Raw genomic sequence first — 14,823 nt, 5'->3', positions numbered from 1 at the left:
AGAAATAACATTTATTAAATGACTGTGGGAGGCACTGTGCCAAATCTGTTACGTGTGTGAGCTCATTTAACCTTAGCGACCTTATGAGGTTTTTAATCATTGAAGAGGCTGATGCTTAGGATGTATTTTTACAGGATAATGGTGAGCTAGTCAGACCAGAACTGTGGTCAGTGTGGTTTATTTGTTTATTTATTTGGCTTAATTCTTTCACTTTTTCACCCAGTCCCCCAACTCTCCTCCCCCCTGGCAGCTGTCTGTCTGTTTCTTGTACCTAAGAGTCTGTCTCTATTTCACTTGTTAGTTCAGTTTGTGCGTTAGAGTCCACCTATGAGTGAGATCACATGGTATTTGTCTTTCTCTGACTGGCTTACTTCACTTAGCATAATAATGTTCTCCAGATCCATCCACACTGTCACAAAAGGTATTTCCTTCTTTTTTACAGCTGAGTAGTATTCCATTGTGTAAATGTACCACAGCTTTTTTATCCACGCATCTACTGATGGGCATTGGGGCTGCTTCCAAATCTTGGCTATTGTAAATAATGCTGCAGTGAACATAGGGGTACTTATATTCTTTTGAATCGGCATTTCAGGTTTCTTCAGATATATTCCCAGAAGTGGAACCATTGGTTAATAAGGCAGTTCCATTTTTAGTTTGCTTTTTTTTTTTGAGGCAACTCCAAAGTGTTTTCCACAGTGGCTGCACCAATCTGCATTCCCTTTTCTCCGCATCCTCGCCAACACTTGCTGTTTGCTAACTTATTGATGATAGCTACCCTGACAAGTGTGTGACAATATCTACTTGTGGTTTTAATTTGTATTTCTTATATGTCTATTTGCCATCTGTATGTCCTCTTTGGAGAAGTATTTATGTCTACTCAGGTCCTTTGCCCGTTTTTGACTAGGATTGTTTGTTTTGGCATTGAGTTGCACAGGTTCTTTTTAAATTTTGGATTTAACCCCTTACCAGATAGATGTATCATTAGCCAGTATGATCTCCCATTCAGTGGGTTGTCTTTTCATTTTGTTGATGGTCTCCTCTGCCTTGTGAAAACTTTTTAGTTTGATGTAATCCAATTTGTTTATTTTTTCTTTCCCTTGCCGGAGGAAACATATCAGAAAAAAATATTATTATGAAAAATGTCTGAGATTTTACTTCCTATGTTTTCTTCTAGGACTTTATGGTTTTGAGACTTACATGTAAGTCTTTAATACATTTTAGGTTTATTCTTGTGTATGGTGTAAGGAGGTGGTCTAGTTTTTTTTTTGTTGGTTTTTTTTTTTTGCACATATCTAATTTTCCCTACATTATTCAGCACTTTCACTCACATCATCTTTTCTTATTCCACAAACATGTATGAAATATGTCTCATACACCAGCCTTAGGGGGAGGAATTATCATTATTCCTGTTTTATAGATACGGAAACTAAAGCTCAAAGAGATGAAGTAATTTGTCTCAAATCACACAGCCCGTAGGAACAGGAGGAGCCAGAGTTCAGCCTCGGGTCTGTGACTCTAAAGACTATTGTTTTAATAATCATGATACATTCTCTACAAAACTGTGTGAAATTTCTGAGATTGTTCTTTCTACTCTACAAAAAGAGTTTCACTTTTTGGCCTGAACTTCATGACTGAATACCTTTAACATGACAGAATTCTGATCCCAATAAACGTTCGCAAAGTTACCTTTCAGTAAATCTAGTCCAGTATCATCGCAATGCTCAAAAAAAGGAAAGAAAACACTGCGAGAGGTTATCGTCCCATAACAAGAGAGCTGCACGGAGTAGTTCCAATACCATATATGTCCAAATCTCCCCACTGGTCTTTAAAGAGCAAAAATGTAGCTGAGAGACTTGGAATGTGTTATTTTCCCAAGTGGGAGCAAGTTCCTCAGAATCCGTCAAGTATCAAAAATGTATTTTGATGAAAGAAAAACAAATCATTGTGATTCTTGAAAAAGGACTTTAGTTACTGAACAGCATTATATACAAACAATTTCAGCCTTACTCCCAAAATCACGTTGTAGGAATTCAAGAGTCTTATTCAACTTAAAAGAAAAAATGAAACCAAAAGCACAAGATGGACTTTCTAAGTCTGAAAAGCAAAAGGGCACGTAAACAGCACTTCAAAAAGTGTTCTCGCGAAAGCAACTCATGTAAAAAATAAAGAAAGAAATAAGAATTGTCCACATGTTACTGCTATGGTTTGATTTTTTTTTAATTCTGCCTTTAATATAGAAAATCCACTTTTTCAATTCCACCAGCACACTTCTATTTTTAAAAGAAAGTGTTACAGGTCATTATCTCACCTAGAAAGTAGATGCGTTAGCACCTAAACTGAAAAACGTCACTCTGAAAATGAACGCCACTTTGACCCCTCTCTCTCAATTTTGGGAATTTATTCCACGTGTAAATAAAAAGCCATGAGAAAATGTGTACAAGAATATTAACTGCAGCATTGTTTATGCTTACGAAAACCAAATATAGCAATATTAAGAAGCTGGAGTAAATGAATACTATGGGATTGTACGTGGCTACTGGGAAGACCAATACAGACAGAACTGGAAAGAATCCTGTGAACTATTATTCATGAAAAAAAACAGCAGAATGCTAAAGAGTATTGTAGAATAATTCCCTTCCAGTTAAAAAAAAAAAAAAACTCCAAATGGACAGACAAGTTCTCTTTATATGAAGTTTTGCATAAACATCAGAAAGATTAACAGCAGCTCCCGACTAGAGGACAGGCAGGGAAGATCTGCAGGAAAGCTGATTACATTTTATTGTCTGACAACCAGCGTGCATTACTTTGGCAATTAGAACAATCAAGGAAGTAGATATGGCCCCGGGACAGATTAAAATCAGCAAATCTGAGATGTAATGTGTTCCCTTAAGTATCAGAAAGTGTGTCCAGATTTTACCATGCTGAGTAGGAATGCAAAGCCACACGGAAAAATGTTTCCCCTGATTTCTTTACTAGCAAGAAACCCAGAGAGTCCACAGCCTGTCTCATTCTGTGTGGACGTCCCCCATGATGTCCTGGAGCCAGCCGGTACGGCTAGATAACTAGAAGATTTCCAGGCAGGATGCTTCAAACCCTGCCTCTGCCCTTCAGGGATAAACCAGAAAGATCAGAGGAAGCAAAAGTACTACTACTACTGCCTCTTGCTTCACCGTGTCTCCTAGAGACCAGAGTCTGGCAGACAACAGAAAGCATCCTACATCTGACTTACCCTTGATCCTGTCTCACAGTCGCAGACAGACTGGATTACATTTCTTTTTTCCTAACCTAGTAAAAATATAAATTACTGTAACCCAAAGCATTTTTATAGACCGAGAACTTCAAATGAATGTATCACAGAGTTTCAAAACACTTTTGTACAAAGGCAATTCATTCTCATATGGGGTATCCAGATGCGCTCTCTTTTAAATTTTCTCCATTTTCCATCTTGCTTGTTTATCTGGGCACCATCTAACACAATGTCTGAACAAAGAGACCAATTGAAGAGGCCAAGTGATCGCATTCATTCAGAACTGACTTCTTTTACCCAGAGTCCCACTTCATTTTTGGCATTGACCCTTGGTTACTGGGACAGGCCAAAATAAGAACATTTCTCCTCAGTGTCAAACCACAAACGATGCCATCAGCAAGACGACTTCACTCCCAGTCCCCGGGGGTTTCACACGAGAGGGGTCACAGACGGAATGAAACAGCCTTTTACAAGAAGCCTGAACGGCACTTTCCAAGGAAATACTACTTCCAAAACGTACGGCTCATTAGATGACCCGCAATTTAAAACCCAAAACTGTTGGGGGGCAGGGACATTGACAGCATCCCATAAAACACTTTTCCTTTGAAAACAATTAGATGCATGGAAATAACTGTATTAACTACATCGCTCAACGTGGTTTTGTAAGAAGGACATCAGATTAACTACCAAAGACAACGGTAAGATTTACTTAATTGTATTCCAAAGTCACAAAATTATCAAGGAGATCAAACAACCTATTAGAAGATACTGGAAGTTCCTTTGAATAGCTCCTCTAACTTTTTCTTATCCTGAATAACTTTTAGTTCTTTATCTGGGAGAGGGAGTGAGTAGGCAGCCATTTCCATTATTATTCTCTGTCCTCACATATATATTTTTACCACTATTAATTTTCCATTGTTTCTCTCAGCCAAGTGGGAGCCCAGAGGTTTCCCCGCGGGGCTTTCAGGAATTTCCCTCGGCCTGGGATGGATGCTCCAAGTGCACCCCCCCCTTCTCCTTCCTCAGAGCACTGCGCTCGGGCTTTCGAAACACATTCCCCCAAATTACTACTAATTGGAGAAATAAAATACCATGTGTATTCAATGATATACTTTCCAGACACTTGAACCCTAATATTTAGAAAGTTACTTTTGAGAATAGACTCTAAAATTCAACTAAAGGCCAGTCCAAACTACCAGTTTTACAATTGTTAAATATTATACTCCTGCTGCCATCTTGTGGTAACTGTTGAAATCTCTCTCTCCTCCCTCTCACTACTCCCAACACCCGCCCCCCCCCCCAATTCCCCTTCTCCTTTCTCCCTTCTCTCTCCTCCCTTCTCACACCTCCCCTCCTACCCTCTATCTTCTGGAGGGTGCCAAAATATATCCAAAACTTAAGAACTCCCTTTTCTAAGTAGGCAGGAAGACAAACTGCACTATGCTCTGAGAGGAAAATAGATCGTTGCAGATTCTTCCTCCTGCCTGTAAAACATTCCCCCCTTGCTCCATAGCGTTTTTCTCATTTATACACAAAGCCATTCTTCTAACAACTTTTTTTAAAACCTGGTATCATTGTTTAGATTAATCTAGTGTATTCCTTCAAGGAAAGGGAATACAGATTATAGGAAAATAGATTTGTATTTTATGAAAGATTTCCCCTGCCAAACTTTTTCCAAGTTGTATTTTTACAATGAAAGAGAAGAAGCATAGGTATTTCTGGCTACAAAATGCCACACTATCACCCTTCAGAGCCACAGGCACCAACTCTCAGGAGCTAAGGAAGCACCCTGGGGGAAAGTGGAGACACACTCTGGGAAAAGGGGGCTAGCCCCCCAGCAACCCCAGGCTGGGTGGAGACAAGCAGCCCAGCAACCCCCTACTGTGTCCTGGCTGTCCTGTTCACCCATGGCAAAGAATTCATAAATCTGAAAGGAAATCAGCTGGTATTCTGATGATATACTACAATGATTAACTCTTAGCCAGACTCATATGTCATCAGAGGAAGAACACATGTTATAAAAGCCACCATGTCCACCTAACGCTATGCCCCCACTCCCACTCCTGGGGAGAAGCTGAAAGACAGCCCGAGAAGTCACCCAGAGACAGACACAGGGTACAGAGACAACTCAATTAGCCAGAACCCGATCTTCCAAAACAGCGTGAGCAAGAAAACAAACATGAAAATAACTCATTTCACTCTTCGTTGAAAATGACTTAAAAACAATCGTTCCCCATCTTTATCTGTGTACCTATATTTGCTACACACATCTGTACTTTTACACTTTTTTTCTTAAAATGTAGCCTTCTTCTAAGACATACTAGCCACGCAGCACGGATTTGATGTGATTGGAACACATTTTCCTCCAACACTTACTAAAATCCCTAATTGTTAACATAAATAAATTCACTTGTGTCCCGTCTAGAAGCATCCCTGATGCTACTATCCACACGACCGTCACACTCTGGGGAACGCTGCTCTGATGTGTGTGTGCCCAGCAGAGTGCAGCGTCTCACAGCCACTGTTTCCAGATCCGCACGCAGCTCCCGGCGTCGTGGGGGCAACACTTTGACTGTTGAAGAACCACAGCTCAGATAGGGGTTCGCAGACATTTCTCCTGCAGTGACTCACGAGATGGATGATGTCCTGCCGTATATTCGTAATCCTACCAGTCAGGAAAGACCACTGGAATGCAAGTAAAAGCTATCCCTTGGGAGATGCCTGTGACTGCACTCAACCTTAGTTTCTGAGAAACAAATAATTCACAAATTTTGATGTTTGAATCCTTACTCACTCATGTGAACCTCACAACTCACAACTCTTCGAACATACACCACTGTGTACCACGACACCACAGCTAAAATCTGCCAGAGTGAGACACAGGACGTTGCACTGAATGTTGGAGAGTGATCTTATTCTCTGAGAGGCAACTCAGTGGAATATGAACTGCCTTGATTCTCTAAAAGGTTCCTTTTCTTAAAAAAAATTGTGTGTTTGTTAATACATTCTAGTTATGTGCTGTTCTTACCCTTTCTCTTAAAATTACCATGTGTGAAGAGAAAAGTACGGAAAGCTGAGGCTTTTTTTTGGTTGGAATTTTTTACTGTAAACAGACCTGGTTTCCACCCAGGGGTTTACAACCTAAGACATAACAAAACTTTCTATTTTGAGGAATTTTAGCATTAAGTAGCTCAGTTCCTTGGTGACTGTGTGGGCATGAAATTAGCATTATCCACACCATGAGGGCAATGAGAGGCATCAAGAAAAATATTAACATTTACCCCAAGGCTTTGGATTTGCTCATTAGACAGTAACTGTGTCCTATGGTTGAAGAACCGGGCCTACTAATATTTATAAGAGGAAAGCATACACGTGTCTTTGAAGTCCCATAAAGTTTATCAGCAGCATGCTTGCAGCATTAGAGGTCAGAATGCCTAACTGAAGACACATCTGAGGGTTTAAAACACATTCTGAAGCACTCTCTAAATTGTACTAGAAAGAAAAGGTCAGTTTGCATTAGCAGCAAGCCCAACTGAGAGAATAATTTGAGAATGCAGGTGTATAATCACAAGTAAACACTTCAAACTAAGTCCTAATAAGGTAATTACAGCAGAAGTCGAATCGGATTTGCCTTAATGGACATACAGTCGGTGCATTTATGTGATCACCTTGCACAACAAGGGGCTTCCAGGGTCTCCGTGTAGGTAGCATTAACCTGAATCGGCTGCCGGTGCCGGCACAGGAGTGACTCAGGCCTAACCTCCAAGCACACGTCAGATCGCTACGCCCTTGGGAAAGATGAAACATGCAGCCAGCACGTGGGCCGAGACAAATCACAGAAAGTATTGTTAAACTTTCTAGTCAATATAAACTTTTATTTTCTAAGGTAGTATGGGTTTCTATTATATTGCCATGTAAGAAATATGAAAATATTTAAAATAAAAATAACGTAAGTATACTGAAGTCTGAGATCCACCACTAGTATTTATTGAGCAGTGCAGAGTAAGGTAAAAAAAAAAAAGGAATCTATGGTTTAATAACAACAATAAATACAATAAAGAGATTAGTTCTACTTCAGTCTTTATATAGGAAAATAATTCTATTTCAAGAGATCCTTCTGAAAATACCCATTTTTCATTGAGCAAATATTTTAAACCATTGTATATGTTCGATATGAACAATTAATTAATCATTTTTAAAACTTCAGGAAATTTAAGTTGTGTAATCTCTGAAATATCTTAAGGCATAAAAGACTTTAAAAGGTTAGAGTAATATCCTGAGCAAGAACTCTGTTCTATCTTTGCTGTCATATGACGTTTGCAAGTCAAATCGATCAGGCAGGAGTGACAGATGTCAAGCTGGAACAGAGGAACACAGGAACCCAAATGAGAGAGACACAACACAGGCCAAGAACCCAGAAAAGGAGGTTAAAAATGATCACCGGGTGAAAACAGAAGGCAGTACTTCAACTAGGAGCAACAGAGCTGGGTTGTGCTGCCAGTGCCCCGTTCTGAGAGGCAACGGTGCCTGTGTGCCCAGGACCAAGCATAAGCACTTCGCACACTGCAAGGTGCCAGATCTATTTTATAACAGCCCAAGAAGTAAATCCTCCTTCTCACATAAACTGATTTGGGCTAACCTGGAGGAGCTTCACAATGATAACTACTAGAAGTAGTGTAAAATCGTAAAATGAATGAAGTAGAAATGTGTGTGTGTGTGTGTATATATATATATGCATACCCATGTACATATACACACTCATTACTCATACAGATAAACATATACACATACGTAGGGCCTCTGCTCTCTTCAGGAACCCCACAGCAGAACCCCCCAACAAAGCTAGACTCAAGGTCAGTATTTCTGTTTGACAATTCCCAAACTTCCGAGCTTTCGCTTTTGTGAAACAGGATATGCTATCCCTGGTTTCTCTCAGAGCACGCAGTAATTTCCAAGAGCTACAAGAATCCTAGATAACAGAGGGCCCTGAACTCCGATAAGCAAATTCTCAATGGCAAATGAAAATAATTATTCATACTTCCAACAACTATGAAATCACCTGAAAATCTTATCACCAGACAGGGTTTTAATGCACTCTCGGCGTCTCCTACAGTGTGGTGAGAGGCGTTTAGTCAGGAAAGAGGGAAAAAATGGGACATCTTTTGTTTTTTCAGGTCTGTTGGAAATAGTTTCATGAGGGTCAGTCACATCTCTCTTGAGTACATGCTTAAATATAAATGACCAACCTAAACTTTCAATCCATGATTCAAACAGAATACATTTTTTAAAATGTACGTGATTCCAGACCTGAACAAACCCCAAAGCAAAGTGTCTATGCCCTAAATAATAAGTGTAAGCAGATGATAAATTGAAGACATCAGTTCACCAACTCTAACCAATCTTCCCATTTCTGAGATCCTTCCAAAGGCACTTCAGTAATTACTTGCTCAGTGTTGTCATTACTAAAAGCAGGGTACCCTCCGCCAGGTAAGCTTTGACTGAAGGTAGATGTGATGCATTTGTGCTCAGAACTTAAATTACACGTGGCAAGAAGCAAGGCTCTCGACAAGCCATCCTCTTCTCCTTCTCCTCTTCATCCTATCTCCCCTCAAACTCTTGTCACGAGTATTATCCACCTGAGGAAACTAAACGAATGTTCTCTCCGGGGAGCTCCTGTTAGAACATCACTATGTTAATCGAGAAAGGATAACTTGGTTTACATACTGAAATACTGTCATAGTAATAAATTCCTTCCGATTGTCCAATTGGTAGGAATGAAAGGATTAGCATAAGGGATCTGCAAGGCAAAAGGCAAAGGGTACAGTGAATGGTCCCCAAAGAGGCAACCACGATCATGTTCACAAGTGCACTATCCATCAGCCTGGCCTGTGACGTGACACTGAGCTGGGGAAGTCGGGGGAGGAGGGAAGATCTCAGAAAGATCAGCAGACGACAATCCCAAGAACAGGACAGCCTGCAGAAATTCTCGCCTGGCACGGCACCCAAGGTCTATGTGCTGGGTGCGAGAGCTCATTGGTCACTTGTTCACAAGGTCGGTTCAGTGCTGGCTCTAAAACTTTTTTTTTTAACTTAGGGGAGGTTCATTTCTTCCTATGGAAAGGATTCGCCAGCTACTAAGATGAAACTGGCCCAGTTTCAGAGCTGTGCAGGGTAGCAGTTTGGAACTTGGCCTCTAAAAACTGCGAGATTTGGGTTTGAAACTTACAGCATTTGCTAGCTGCGACATCTTACGCAAGTGACAAGTTCTAGCCTCAGATTCCTCTTGTGAAAAGCGTTGTCATCTAGGACTGTTCTGAGAAAACAATGAGCTCCTGTAGGTAAAGAGCTTAGCATTGTGCTAAAATGGCTCAGGTCAGCTATCTTTATTGTTGTTGATATTGATGTTTTAAATTGTGGTGTATTTTCTATATGAACAATTACTGGGCTAAGCCCAGAAGTCACTGGTACCCACCCATTTCATGAAGTTACTTATATTAAAATTAGGCCAAATCCTTTGAATTAGTCTGCATGATAACCAGAGCTGAATCAAATCAGAAATGAAAAACGCAATGAGTTTTCTGGGGCATTCATCCCAAAGCATCCATGTCCCAGTGGAAGGAAGTTCAAGTTACAAATAATGAATTTACATCATCAAGAATCAAGGGATTTGTGACAAGAATAGCTGAAAGGGCTTTGGAATATAATCTTTTATGCCTGTAACCGATTAATATCGATTCCAGCCTTTGCTTCAGCCAACTTGAAAACAACCACAACAGCCATGTGCTAAGGGGACAACCAAAATAAGGAATTTATGCATGTACAAAAAACTAAGGGAAAGAGTTAGGATATTAGGTCATTCTTACTGAGGAGTATATGCATGCAGGGCCTCAAGAGTTCATAGAAAACCCTGTAAAATACTTACAGTTATTTGGCAAAAAGTGATATACAAAGTTAAAAATATCATCACTCTCTCCAAAACAGGCTGCATTTGTCCATGAAAATCAATTGATCCCTACTGGTCATTTCTAAAGGGACTAAAAATGAGCACCGCAATAGGTCAAATGTTTTCTCTTTGAACATGATCATCATATTGTACACTTGATACTTACGCCGAGAGCTCAGGCCTTCCCTTCCCCTGGTATAATTTCCATCTAAGCATTCCTTAGACACTTAGGTCATTCTCACTGCGGATGGTGCCTTCTACCCTCTGTGGACTTGTGGGAGCCTGGTTAATTGTACTGACTTCATTGCAAGAGTTGGTGAATTCTCCCATTTCCTTCCTCTACAACAAACGCTTAAGATAGTTGTGTCACCTAGTATGTGAATATTTTAGATTGCAATCATTGTCTAAAACAGTGATTATAGGCAAAGACGATTTTATCATTCTGGAATATCACCAAATTCCATTCCATTAATTTCAATATGTTTCTTTTCTTGACAGTATAAAAACTGGGTATCCTGTAAAGTTTGAAACAAACCTGTGGCATGAGTAGCTATCATTCAAATCCTGTAGCAACTGCAACTGACCATCAGCTTTGCGATAAAGCAGTCTCTTTCAGCCTGGGAACGCCAGTCAGAATGGCATAGCTTTTAACAAAGGACGCACGAGATGATGGGATATCTACTCCACAAATATAAATATCTAAGCCTTAGAAAACGCACTTTTGTTTTGAAAGCATCTTGTTTGTTGTTAACCGTTGTATCCCTGAAACACTTTTTTTTTAAATTTTTTTTTATTGTTATTCATTCCGTTCTTGGCCAAAAATAAGGAGCCTTGCCAATGAAAATGAAGTTAGCACTGTCTCTTTAAGTGTTAGGATGAGTACTTAATGCCAATGGTTACTACCCCCATATATTATACCTGTCAAAATTCTTTACACTCTAATGAGTCAGCTTGCTGAAAATATACTCCACACTTCCATTTGAAAGTGTAAAACTAAGTGCCGAGTAGGAAAAAGTTTACCCTCTTTCCCAGGATAAATCAACAAGGAGAAGTAAGGAAAACACTCCAGCTACTTGCTTTAGACACCAACTTGTGCCTGCCCTCCACTGTGCACAATCCATTCTTAAACTGAATGTTCTCATCAAACACGAATATGCAGGGGAGTGGGAGAAAGGGATAGAAAAAGGAGGGCAGGACAGTGTGTACATCTGAAAGATTACCCACTCCCTCCAGTACACACGATAAAACCTCCTCTCATTCCTAGAGAGGTTTCTTGTCAAGGACAGTTCAAGTGCCTTTTTGACAGCCAGCTCCTGAGTGAGAGTGGACTCTGGGAGGGTTTCCTCCTGTCCTCTCCAGACCTTGGTGAAATCTCTGTGCTGTGCAGGGGTGCTGGTTACTCTCTGAGGGGCACAGCCTGGACACAGAGGACTGAAATTTCAAAAATGCGATAAAGCCCCAGCCCGTCAGCCCTGGGAGGCCAGCAGCTGCTGGGTGACCTCTGATGAAGTGGCTTCTTAAGGAGGTGGGCAGATTGATTCCAGCTGGTGCTCGCGGGGCAGGGCAGTAGCCCCGGAATGTGCAGCCCAGCTGAGGCAAGACACTGCAGCAGCTTCCCAACCAAGGGCAAGGCCAGATAGTAGCTCTGTTTGCAGCCTCAAGAAGAAGGAATACCACTGTTCCATCTGATAGGGACTTTCAAGGCCGGCTGGGCCAAAAAGGTGCCATGTAGGCAGTGTCATTTTGTAAGCGAAGTGTCACTCAGGAAATCCAAAAGCTGTCCCCTGCGATGTCTGTTCAGAAGGGGCCCACAGTTCCTAAGACTTCCTAAGGCAAATCCTTTCTGGCTGGTCCCTGTTTTTCTCCCACACACACTCCCAGCTCCAGGCTCTCTTCTAACAGCTGGTAAGAGCTGCCGGGCCTCCTCTTCCCCCGCTGCACACAAATTCAGTAATCAATACACAAGAGAAACAGACAAGGACAGGGTGTGTATTGGAATAGGGGGGGACACTGAGAGTCCTGAATTGGATGGAGACCCGACAAGAGGACATGGTCTTTAGAAGTGCTGGCCTCAGAGTCAGAGAACTAAGGGGGAGGTACTAATTTAGGGGTCCCCTGAGCCCCAAACCCAGACACCCAGTGATCTAAGAAAAGAGAGGGGGTAAGAGGTAGGCGGGCATAAAGGCACGCCTAATGGAATATTCAATATCCTGCAAAATGCACTTCGAGCCGTGCACTTCCAGAGACTAAAAGCCAGTAATGGGCTTTGGAGTCTGCGCTTCCTCTCCCTAATGTCCAGAGGCGCTTTAATGCTGCAGCCAATCGATCGGCCTTCTCCGGTGAAGGCAGCGAGTGGAGTGCAAAAGCTTCCTACTTGTGGCCAAAATCTCCAGACCTCCTCTGCACAAGGAACGAGCGACAAAGAACTTTGAACTGGCAGTATCTGGCTCCTAAAGTTCGCAATAGAAGGAAGGGAAGGATCCTGGAGGAACCCGGAGAAACAGCCACTCCTTCATCCCATCAAAAGTAAGACAGACCAGGAAGGGGCAATAACCACCCAGGGACAGGGCTGACCAGTAGCACCAAACCTGCTTCAGGTGCAAGGTCACCAAGCTGCCTCCAAACCCAGACCAGCTAGACCAAGGTGTGGCACCTCTGGAAGGGACACAAAGCAAACCAAACGAACATCCAGAAAGCAGGGTTTCTTTGCAGTTTCTTGCTGACATCACAGCTGCCTAGAAAGAGCCCCTGTGAACCCCACCCCCACACCTCCATTCCGGAGGACGAATCCCTGGGGGGGACAAGAGTCACAGTCCTGCCTCCCCCTTCCACTGCCCCTGCGCCCTCCCCTCAAGGCGTGGGCTCTGGACAAGTTCAGTCCCTAAACTGAACCCAGTCTCGCCAGCGTTCTTTCGCCCCTCCCCAGGAGGCTCTAGGGGCCCCACTGAGCATGCCCCATGGCCTGGGTCTTGGGGTCGCCTCAGAGAAGCTGTCCACACCCCAGGATGGGCAGGGTTCTGTCCCAGGGTGAGTTCCCCCACTGGGGTGTCAGGGGTGCACAAAGCAGAGACAGCATGAGTGCAGCTGGGTGCTGAGTGACCAAGTTACCCGGCTCAAGAAAACTTTCCTTGGTCCTCCCCACCCCCACGCCACTGGGGCGCGTCTCCCGGAGGAGCTCGCCTTTCCCAGCCCGGCAGAGTCGAGCACAGCACGTGATGGGCAGAAATAAAAATAAACACTTCCCATTCCCGGGCCGCCAGGGCCACCCCCCACTCCGTGCGCGCAGGAGAGCAGCCCTATGCTGACCAGCCCCCGCTGCTGCAGCGGGGCCCCAGGACCCTGAGCCTCCGCCCGGGACCGGCATCCGGGCCCACCCACTGGAGTGGTGGCCTTCTCTCTGGCCCGGGCGCCCTGGCGCCTACCTTTCAGATTTGGTGAACTTCCGGAATGCCTGTCGGAGGTCGTGGAAGGACCTGTACGTCTGCGGCTCAGCCGAGATACCCTGCGCCCGGGTGGTCCGGGGGCCGATGTGGGTCGAGGGCACGGGCAGCACCGACTGGCATTTGTGGAGCTTCCTCTTCAGCTCCTGAATTTCCTCCTCCTTCTCTGACAGCCGCTTCTCTAGCTCTTTGATCCTCTCCTCCTTGAGCATGAGAATCTTGGCAAAGTCTTCCTCCAGCTCGCTCATTTTTTTTTTCCCTGAGCCCCTCCGCAAAACTTTTCCTCCAGCGGTAGCAGTGGCTGAGACGGCAGCCAGGCGAGGCGAGCGCAGAGTAAGTGAGTGAATGGGTCGCTAAGTACTAGCGCGCAGCAGAGTGCTGGCCCTAATGCCGCGCCGCTGGGAGCCGCTTTCTTCGATCCACTTCTGCTGAATGGACTAAACGCACCGAGGAAGGATGAGAAGTCTAAAAGCTGGAGAGAGGCAGAGTGCTAATCCCCAGCCTCTCCGGGGAATAGGTGATTATCTTTCATTGAGAAACCAATTAGAGCTGCCCTTCCTCCCCTGAGACCCCCTCCCTCATCCCCCTTTCCCAATCACTCCGTGAGAACACCACTCGCGCCACCCCACCGAGAGCCTGGATTCTAGCTGGGAGGGTTGGACCAGAGAGCCTGATCTCACCCCATCACACAATAATCACTCTTCCACGCTATATGGTACCAAAGGAAAGGGGTGGGGTGGGGGTGGGGGGGAGCTTTATGCCACTTGATCCTTGAAATAGCAACAATTACCATGTGACCCGACAGATGACGCAGCGCTGGTAACTGGAGCCTAAAGACTGTGTGTGTGTGTGTTCATAAATATTAAACCAACTTCAGATAGTAATCTGCATAAATCTACCTTTGTTTTCACCTTTTTCTTCTCTTCTGTTCTGGATGGTAAGGGGGGTGCATGCATGTGTTTCTTACTGGGAAGTCCTGTGGTTGTGACCCCAACTAGTAAGAATGACAGGGCAATCGCAGTTCCAGGGTGTTTTTCAGTGTAAAATTTTACTGGAAATAGTGAACTAAAATTGTTGGTGGGGAAGTTGGATGAATATACATATGGTAATGAGCCAAATGTTTACAAGAAAAAAGAAAGGCCATGCGTTAGTTGTAAGATTCTTAGAGTCTGGATTTTATTTCATCTGCTACA

The 14,823-nt window shown here is 43.4% G+C and overlaps 1 protein-coding gene across 1 annotated transcript in view; it reads right to left on the bottom strand.

Annotated features, from left to right (window-relative positions):
• Nucleotides 1-14,323, bottom strand: part of PRKG1 (protein kinase cGMP-dependent 1) — a 1,161,962-nt gene extending 1,147,639 nt beyond the window's left edge. Inside the window, exon 1 of the mRNA XM_024563402.4 lies at nucleotides 13,613-14,323. Within this exon, the coding sequence (XP_024419170.1) occupies nucleotides 13,613-13,878 (266 nt within the window). The 5' untranslated portion in view covers nucleotides 13,879-14,323. The remainder of the gene's footprint in view (nucleotides 1-13,612) is intronic.
• Between the last annotated feature and the right edge of the window lie 500 nt (nucleotides 14,324-14,823).

The sequence above is a fragment of the Desmodus rotundus genome, chromosome 4 (genome assembly GCF_022682495.2).
Source record: "Desmodus rotundus isolate HL8 chromosome 4, HLdesRot8A.1, whole genome shotgun sequence".
In the NCBI taxonomy this organism is placed as follows: Eukaryota; Metazoa; Chordata; class Mammalia; order Chiroptera; family Phyllostomidae; genus Desmodus; species Desmodus rotundus.
This window is presented reverse-complemented; position numbering and strand designations above follow the sequence as displayed.